The sequence below is a fragment of the Argopecten irradians genome, chromosome 16, assembly GCF_041381155.1.
Source record: "Argopecten irradians isolate NY chromosome 16, Ai_NY, whole genome shotgun sequence".
Lineage (NCBI taxonomy): Eukaryota > Metazoa > Mollusca > Bivalvia > Pectinida > Pectinidae > Argopecten > Argopecten irradians.
This window is the reverse complement of record NC_091149.1, coordinates 6,806,343-6,817,014: the sequence shown is the minus strand read 5'-3', so window position 1 is coordinate 6,817,014 and position 10,672 is coordinate 6,806,343. Positions and strand designations below refer to the sequence as shown.

At 33.7% G+C, this 10,672-nt stretch overlaps 1 protein-coding gene across 1 annotated transcript in view; it reads left to right on the top strand.

The window, feature by feature from the left end:
• Positions 1-9,841, top strand: part of LOC138310870 (acetylcholine receptor subunit delta-like) — an 11,012-nt gene extending 1,171 nt beyond the window's left edge. Inside the window, exons 2-5 of the mRNA XM_069252200.1 lie at positions 3,006-3,050; positions 5,250-5,362; positions 6,274-6,812; positions 7,805-9,841. Coding sequence (XP_069108301.1) covers positions 3,006-3,050; positions 5,250-5,362; positions 6,274-6,812; positions 7,805-8,232 — 1,125 coding nt within the window. The 3' untranslated portion in view covers positions 8,233-9,841. The remainder of the gene's footprint in view (positions 1-3,005; positions 3,051-5,249; positions 5,363-6,273; positions 6,813-7,804) is intronic.
• Positions 9,842-10,672: the final 831 nt, after the last annotated feature.

The window sequence follows — 10,672 nt, the reverse complement described above, 5'->3', positions numbered from 1 at the left end:
AGTTAAACTTACAAAAATATGCATGTAAGTAGGAAATATCATGTTGTATGCGTTCGATGTCAAGGTTTGTCATACCTATTTTTGCTGATTACATGATAGATGGTATTTTGCTAATTCCCTTATATTAGTCGCTGCCATAGGTTTCACATCATTTTTATTTTCTTATTTTTTTTTTTTTTTTTTTTTTTTTTTACAAAATTAATGTTAGTTCTCCTTGTGAATGTATTTGCCGTCTATTTGATCAGAAAGTAGACATTTCATAAAAATCCGTATATTTTGTCATGGGTTGTATAACGTATGAACTTAATTAAGGACTACATGTATGGTTTTTGCCCTTTTTGTTTCACGAATACGTCATATTTCAAATTCCTAATTAAGGTTGAAATTCAAACATCGAGTACAAATTCCTTGATGCAATTAGATATAACGGTTGTATAGCATTGCGGCTGCAGTTTTTATGGTAACCATGCATCCTAATATGATATATATAAGTTACTTAAAAACAGAAACTGGAAATTTTGTCAATTATTTGATATGCTAAATATAGAAAACATAGAGCGCATCATTAAACAAAACTTATATTTATCTTATAAAGATGTAACTTAAGTGCCTGTATTTTTCAGTAAAATATTACATGTATGTACATGTGCATGTATTTAATTTATGTTTCTGATTAACTCAATAATTTTATTTTTTATAAGCTGCAAATAATTTCACTGCTCTCCTGATATAACTTCGGTTTGTCTTCATAAATTTGGTATCAACTCAAGCTCATAATCCAGGTAAAATACATAGTATGAAATATGTTAGTCGAAAAATTGAAATTGAAGTACGCATGTAGGAGGGAATCCGTCCGTTAATATTCGAGATTTGTTACAACTGCTTTGAATAATCGTATATTGACGTATAACCTACACTGTTCTATGCATCTGTGGTTGGACAAGGGGAACACTTGTTTCATCTTTTATTTGCTACAAAAGCCCAAAATCTATTTTTTTCTCTAAAAATATTGTAAAGAATGGATGTTATACGTACTAACATAACGATGTTTGTCTCTAAGGTCGTATGTTATTAAGTTTTATTAGATTCCATATTATTAGAAATTCATTCGAAAATTGATAGAGAAATATTGTCATAAAAATATATATAATGCTGTTATGTGTGGCCAAAAATATCGGTGATAAATATCTTATTTTCATTTGTTATTTTTTGTTCGTCTTTGCAAAAAATATATATATATACTTATACCTCTTGATACAATTACCAAAATCCATCTGACGACCTTTTGCCCATAATGCAAAACATGGTATGTATGTCCAGGTAAAAAATCCAGGTAGATCACACACAGGTAAAGTTACTTTTATGATACAGACTATAATTGTTATAACAACATACTTGCTGGTAGATGTTTTTAAAATGTAGGCGTTCCGGGATACAGCCACCAGCTTTACTATGAGATAGTCCAGGAGTTGATATAACATTAGTGATAGTAACCCCTGGAGTATCGAGGATGGCGTAAGGCTTTCGTGGTGTTGTTATTTTCGCGATAGTAACGCTTTTTGACTTTTAACAACACCGTTCATACTTGTACACAGTATTACGCTCCCATGCTTTCTCAGATGTCGGAAGTAAATACTGTCATATGAATGCAGGTCCTTTTATTCTTATATGTTAAAGTTGTATTGCTGCTAATTTCACTGTAACGATATGTAACTTAAACATTTGATATTTAAACATTGACATGTAACTTGATGATTTAGCTCCCCAAAAGCATATGTCGGCCTATAAGAGAGCCGAAATCTAGGAATCATATATTCCTGGTTTTGAATAAAGCGCCTTCAATCACCGCCATGTTCAGTGACTTCGGGTTTTGTCGGATTCCTAATCGTATCACGTGACTGACGTTCGACACGACCTGCACGTGGTGAGCCAGGTAACTAGCGTAAGCACACATGTGTTTGTTTACGTTTTCCTTCTGGCCTATATGAGCAAATCATGCTAGTATATGTCCACATATTGGGTATTTGAAACATCCAATTTACACATTACCGTAAAATGTTGTGTGTATCAAATATTGTAATGTGCGAGCATTATTTTCGTTGTAGATAGAGTCTGATGAGGTCGACCACATATTTTGTTTATGAAAAATTGTTGATATTTTCTCTTGGTTTCACAACTCTCGTTTTACTTCGAGATTGTCGCGACGATGTTCGGAAGAGTTCGGAATGATTCGGCATCTTTCGAGCCTATTTTTCACGTGTACACGTTAAAAAGATTTTTTACTTTTATGATTAAAGATACTTCCAGTGCTGCAACTTTATAAAAAGTGGTAAAATTAGAAAGTTTAAACCTCAGGCAGACGGAGAAAAATGTGTATAACACTTAAACAGTTTTCACTATGACCAAAAGAGCGAAAGTTATAGACCATACAACTTTTATCGAGGTTGTATTTTACAAAAACCGATTGGGCTCATTGTGGTTTCGCGAAACTTTTGGCGTTATTATGCGAAATTATCGCTTTATTACGCGAGTTTCGCGTAATAACGCGATAGCTTCGCGTTATTACGTGATAGTTTCGCGTAATAACGCCAAATGTTTCGCGTTATAACGCGATAGTTTCGCGTAATTACGTGAAAAGTTTCGCATAACGCGAAAGTTTCGTGAAATAACGCGATAGCTTTGCATTATAACGCGAAAGTTACGTGTAATAACGCGAAAATTTCGTGTAATAATGCGAAAGTTTCGCAAAATTACGCACTTATCTTTCGCGTTATTATGCCAAACTATCGCGTAATAACGCCAAAAGTTTCACGTAATAACGCGAAACCTTCGCGTAATTACGCAAAAATTATTCATTTTTATTCTACGAAAATGAGCCCAATCGGCTTTCGTAGTATTTCAGTAACTTTCGCATAATTGACCTTTGCTGCAGTTTCCTCGGTACTTGCAATCACTACGTTATTCCTGAATTTGTCTTATTATCCTTTATTTTTCCATTTTTTAAGGATGTACGGAACCAGGTCCTAACAACTACTGGCTATTTCAACGTGGTAAGTAACACCAAACAGACGTAAACAAACTTCCTTTCGCGCAGCTTTTTGTCGCGATTTCAAAAGATAGCTGTGGTTTATTTTAGCGTAATAAAAGTGGAATTTAAGTAGAGTTATACAATACGGGTGAGTATATCTCCAGGCATAATCCCATGATTATGTTAATTCAAATATTTTTTAATCAAAATTACGAAAAAAATCCACACAATGAGTATAAATTCGTTAATTTATGAAACTTCAAGGATGTATTTATATATATATGAGAGCAATGCATGGATTGTCAGATCATAGCTTTTGTGGTGGATTAATCTACAAAAATGACCCTTTTCTACGTCTTCCGCTTAACTCTTTGTTTTCAATAGTGATCTAATCTTATTTTAGCTGATGCCGATATTGACTCCATTAATTATCAATGTATTCGTACTAAGCATATCATTTCTCGATACCACAGGTGTACAGTTTCAACCAACGCTTTATTCATGATTGCACAAAATCCCCAGAGGAAGGTGAAAATCGACAAAATACAATAAACTTATTGTCAGTAAAATGCACATACATTTCTAGACAGTAATGTTAAATTTGCCAAAATTGCCAAGATTTGCCAAAATATCCAAAATTGCCAATGTGTCCAAAATTGCCAATATAATTGCCAAGGACTGACTCTGGCTACCTAGCTATACAAACACTGCTTATATCAAAACTTACGTTTATTATTGTTGCAAATCTGTATAATCAACATGACTAATGTACATATAGGCTTATATCTTCCAATATACTTAAAGCCACACTATACGTAACTATCAACAAAAATTCAAGTTAAATTCGACTCCGATATTGTTAGTATTTGTAGATGTAGTTAAAATTAAGATATATTAAAGAATATTCATAATGTTTTTTTGATAACTTTGGTACAGCAGTTGTTGAAAGTCGATACATGTAAACATGCCTTCATTTTAAACTGGTCGCCATAGAAGTTACGAGTATTGCCGAACGGAAGTCGGAAAGTTCATGACCCGTTTTCGGAAGAGTTCGGACAGACGTTACGTAGTTACAGTAGTCACATGACGTTCTCGGCAAAGACGTTACATTGTCGGCTAACTTCGGCTTGTTTGACTAAGTGGGACCCACCTAGCGATAGTTAATATTTATTTGATTTTTAAAGAAATATTACGAATCATTATCGCTCATCTTGACTTCGATTTAGTCCTGTCTCTGCATGATTTACAACAGGATTTTTTTTCAACATTCTTCTAAATCAAGAAAAAAATAAGAAAGATACGGATATTGGGCCTGTTGTCAAAACTGACTTTGTTATGAATTAATAAGTATATAGCGTTTAACACGAATAACATCACACTGGGTAATGTCCTCTTTTAAATTGAATTAAAATGTCAAGAATTTATTACCCAATGTCTTACGTAACGTGAGAATACTGACAAGATATAAAACCTATGTATAAAATTCATATAAAGCTTAGTATTTAATGTAATTATCATAAAAATATGCAACACTATACCTTTTGGCCTTCAGATATATCATAAACACATAAACACCTTTTTGGCCTTCAGATTTCAACATTCTAAAAATAGCACATGGGTCGCTTCACCGTATAAACATCTACAGAATTACAGTTCCAAGATTCTAACAACATGTGTAAATATCACACAACTGTAATTACTAAACAATCTGACATGGGACAGGAAAAGAACTTACTCTGTAGGGGACCTTTCCTTATATTTTTCCGTACAGGAGCTCGTTTTTCGTGGCGCCGCCATATTTTAACCAAAAGCATCATGGGTAATACCAAGACTCCAAATCGTAACAACAAATACTAGAATGGACAAAGAAAGATTAACTCGTACTAATTTAGAAGTAATCAAATCAAATTTGCCTACAGTAACATGACACCAGCGGTTCCGATCACTTACGATCGGTTGTTGATACAGCCTCCAATAAGTTTCCAAAATATCTAATTATCTTTCTGTCAGCATCTAAAATCAGGAAAATGTGAATATTTCTATGTAAAATTAACAATTGGAAGAATAAACATGTACATCGCAAAAAAGTGTTTCATTTCATTTTCACTTGAGGCATTTTCACGCAAAATTCACATGGCAATTTTCATATGAAATTCACTGTTTTAACGGTAAGAAAATTGTCCATGTTACCTAACATTATATATAAATGTTTTTTTTGTAGATTTGGGAAGATGAACGGGTAAGCTGGAATAAAGAAGACAAATATGACTCGGTTAGGTTAATCTATGCAGACGAGGCTGTAGTATGGCGCCCACCTCTTATAATAGATAATTCGTAAGTACAGCTTATACATGTATAATTGACGGATCACCAGCTGTCAATCAAACCGTTTGCTATGATGTTTGCTCCGACATTGAATTGGTACACGTGCGTTTGTGAGCACGAGACGCGACTTTGTTACACCCCTTGTCTACTGGCGATCAGTCAGTAAACCTTAGAATATAAATTTTTGATATAATAGTCTCGATGTAGGTGATATATCGGCGATAATTGTGAATGCATATTTGGTGATGATTTTAAAGGTATTCCAACGCCGACATAACATAAACGAACAATAACTGATGTTTAATCGTGTATATATGTCTACCTAAAGCCATATATGGCATAGTGTCGTGTTTTTTGTTTTCGGGAATTGATTATTTTTTCATATTATTATCTTGATGCTAAATAAGAAGCTCAAATTTTGAATTTTTATCTAATGATTTCAGATTTATATATCGTGGCTGATTTTTTAATGTTTATTTATCGATTCAGTATAAGAAATATATCATTGATAATTTTTATCTTATCGATTCTGTGTACGCGATATATCGTTGATAATACTTATCTTATCGATTCAGTGTAAGAAATATATCATTAATGATTTTTATCTTTTCAATTCTGTGTACGCGATATATCGTTGATAATGCTTATCTTATCGATTCAGTGTAAGAAATATATCATTAATGATTTTTATCTTTTCGATTCTGTGTACGCGATATATCGTTGATAATACTTATCTTATCAATTCAGTGTAAGAAATAAATCATTAATGATTTTTATCTTTTCGATTTTGTGTACGCGATTTTTCGTTGATAATGCTAATCTTATCGATTCAGTGTAAGCGATTTATCATTGATAATGCTAATCTTATCGATTCAGTGTAAGCGATTTATCATTGATAATTGTTTATTTTATCTATTCAGTGTAAGCGATATATCAGTGATGAGTGACGAGGCGATACCAATCCGATGTTCCATGCGCGGTCTGATGATTTGGAGTCCATCAGGCATCTACAAAACAATGTGCGAGACTGACGTCACGTTCTATCCGTTTGACACCCAGACTTGTGACATCAGCATTAGTACCTGGGGGTACACGGATAACGAAATAGCACTGGGTATTACCGATTCCGAGGATCCTTTAGATATGGACCTCTACCGGAGAAACGGAGAGTGGGAATACGTTTCTTATTCTGTTTCCGCCTATATTAGGGGGAGATCGAAACAGACATTTCCGACAATAAATTACCAAGTGAAGCTGAGACGTCGACCGATGTATCATGTTCTCAACACATTGACCCCGACTATACTTCTCGCGTTCCTTAGCTGTATAACATTTAAGCTTCCTCCTGAGTCTGGTGAGAGGATAGGATATTCATTGACGGTTTTGCTGTCGTACGCTGTTTACCTATCTCTGGTGTCGGAGCATATTCCGAGAACTTCAGTAACGACATCACTGTTGTGTAAGTACGTTAAGAATGATGTTATTGAAATAAATGGTTATATTTGGTTTGATTCTGTCATGTAAACTACGTTTAAGAATATCAAATTTGTGTAACGCCTGCTTCAAGTCACATAAACACACACTTTACTCCGTAAAAACCTGACAATACAAGTTGAAAATATTTAATTGTTATTAAAAAAATTTTTATTCGGCGAGCAGACTGGTATCTTCGCAGTACCAAGCAAAAATGGCAACCAACTTCCTTGGATACGTGTCGTAACCAGGGGATGTCTCAAAACGATTTTTGAAAAAATATCATTTCATTATTTCATTTTCATTCTGAAATCCATATTTTGAACTTTCTCATCCTTATTTCATTAGTACAGGATGAGCTATGTTTAGGCATGCTTCTTGCTACCCTTATAATAAGCCAAGCTGTAGACTGGCTGTTGTATTAAGCGTACATCTAACCTCTCTTTCACACTCGGAATCAATGAAAATTGTAACTAACGATAAAAAATCTTGTCCAAAGCTTAATAGTTTCCAACCCCCCCCAGTATATAACAAATAATAATTAATAAAACAAAAACAAACAAACAACCAAACAATCCACCCCCTCCCCAAAAAAAAACCCATTATGTAATATTTCATTCAGGTTCCATGGACTTTTTATGTTGTGTATATGTATTTTTTGTCATCTTTTATTTATATCCATTATGATTGAATTTTGCTTTCTTACATTTCAAAATAACTATGGAAATTTTGAAAGGGACATATTCGTAGGGTGGCGTCCAATCTGTATAAAATAATAATAATAATAATAATAAAAAAAACCCAAAAAACAAACAAATAACCAAAAAATCCACCCCCCCCCCCCCCCCCCCAAAAAAAAAGAAAAAAAAAAGAAAAACAAAACAGAAAAATAAATAAACAAACTTGAAATCAAACTAAATTATAATGTGATTTTATGAATCTTGTTTTGAAATCCGCTTATATTTGATTATATTTCAGCCATGTACTTGTTATTCATCCTTGCTTTGGGGATGATATCGGTCCTACTGACGATTGTAGTTCTGGATTGTCACCATGCAGACGAAGAGAAGGAAGTTTCTACTCGGGTAATGAAGACCGCGAACGTATTAATGACAATCACCTTCAATAGGAAAAAAGATCATCCTCCATTGTGCTGTCACCGACGTGTTAGGAATAAAAACCGTAAGGGTAGTAATGGAACGCTGACGGAGCCAGCAGGGAACCTTGATAAAGACATGAAGGCATTTGAATATGTAAAGGAAAAACGCCCCGCCTTGCATGACGCCACATGGAAAGAAATTGGACGTATCTTGGATGTTTGTTTTCTCAGGATCTTCCTTTTTGTTGTTATCTCCGTAACTATTGGTTTTTTGGTGACCCTTGGGATTGGATATACTTTAGAATAGACCTGTTTTGGTTTTAGAATGTTTTCGTTTTTGCGCATTCATGGCACTTTGCGATGGTCACTAAACTTTTATTCGTTCAAAGCGAATGGATATTATTTTCTCTTTTGGCCAGTTTGGGAACTATTTAATATTGACTCTCTGAAAATATCTGGCTGCACATTATTGAGGTTTTCTCCACAGAAATATTCAGTGTATATTCTCCATTTATCATTATAGAACACCAAAAGTAATTCACATGGATATTCATTCATATAGATATATCCTATTTCCTCTATAAAGAGAACAACCAACTAAACAATTTTACATAGACCACAGTGTTAAAGGTTGTTAAAGTTTTGTAATGTATTATATAAAAAAAGATTATTAGTTAGCTAATGTGCTCTATAATTAAATTCTAGGTTCTCATGTGATAAAAAGTCCTTCAGCTCAAACTCCAACCAGGGAAGCCATGATGAAATCAGGCGCATTTTGCACTAAAATCCTGAAATTCTAATGTTTTTACCTATTCATTATCAAAATTGATATCTGGAACCTAAATATCAATTTGAATTTCCAAATTCACATCATAGTTATGTAGGAATAATTACCAGCCAGAAAACATTTTTATTTTTGAAATTGATAATTAGCCAGCCAATCAGCGGCCGGGTTAAAATTCTATCCTGTGCTCAATCTTGTATACACAGGGGCCATTTCGAAGGTATTTTTTATTTAGTTGGTTGTTCCCTATAATTGGTGTTAAACCATGTTACTCACATTTCATATAAGTTTTACATGTGATGGCGTCCTATCTGTACGTACACCTTCTCAATAGGCATTTAAAGTTGTATGGTCTGTGACTTGCTGTATTTTTGGCATAAAAAAGTGTTATACATATGTTTCCCCGCTTCTCTTAGTTTTAAACTTTCTAAATTTGCAAAGTTATTTAACAATTATATTTAAAGATTGATTTTTAACGTATACACGTTTAAAATAGCCCAGACGTCTCCGAACTGTTCCAATCTGTACGAATATTGCCGATGTTGGCACGTGATACGACTCGGAGAGTTTCGATCTATATTGATATCGCAGATGTCGGTCAGATGATATTTTCTATACTAACATCTTCTATTTCATGGATTGTACAATTGATATTTAAAATGAACATGAATTATGTTTTTTGATACCAAGTTTAATGATGCTTGAATCTATTGTCATTCAAGCGAAAATTCATGTACTAAATTGCATTGAACCACCATTAATTCATATCCGTACTAAAAACCATTTACAGTTTTTCGCTTTTGCGTTAAAAAATGTGAATGCGTTAAAATATTCATTTACAATATCTGATAGTTTTTATCTGCTTGTAAATAAGTTAATAAAAGACGTTTCGCTTTAAAAGATTTACTTTCTGCTCCTGCCTAGCGCTCAGCACTAAGGAGTGGGACGACTGGTTTGCCTGTTGTCAGTATAATGTAACCGTTGGGATATGTTGTTCGGTATGATAGAGGCATGCTTCGGTGGGATAGCCATACAAAAAAGGACGAGAGTTCCACTATTACAAGGAGATACAACACGAACATATTAAAAACAAAATACTCCAACTTTTATAATTAAAATGATTGATTACAAATGTCCGTCTCTTGATTTTTTTTATCTTATTAGCCAATATGATATTGAGAGGAATGAAAAAGGTAATGCGTAGCTTGTTGCATAAAACTTGATTTTGAAATCATGACAACTCTTGCAAACTATTTCGGTTCGTGATGGAATCCTTTCTTACTATTCTGATACATCCCCGATTTTCCAGGGGTTAGTATAACTGTCGTCATATCCACCAATAGATTATGTGTTTCTTCTGTTGCATTCGAAGCCTTCAGTTTTGCTATGACAACAAGGGTGGATATTACAATAGGAATAGTAACCCTTTAAGTTTTGAGAATTATTCTGACAAGGTGAGCCAGTATCTTAGTGTTTATTGTTGATGACTGTAAAACAACTTTCTTTCACAGCTACTAAATTTCGCGATTTCCGTTTTAAAACATTTTCGCGGAGATTAAATTTCGGGGATTTAAAATGAAATTGATATATCCTTGATTTAAATTTAGCAAAAATTGCCAAAGATATTCATTCATGGCGATAAACTTTCACAATGTCGCCTTAATTTGTGATATTAGCGAGCACAAATCGGTCGACATGTAGGGAGTACCTGGTACCGCCACCATGTAAGATTCGAAGTAAAGTCTAGTGAAAATGTTTCAGAACACCTGGATCCATTGTAAGTATCATGTCATATTCAAAGTGGTATCATATTGAAAATATAACAAGTGTTTTCTAAAGGGAACATTAAAATATCGATTAAACTAACTATTTAATTATTCGATATTGTTTATACAATATTTCATTGTGTAAAGCGAAAATGACATTTGGAGGATGTGGCGATGATTGAATTGATATTATTGGT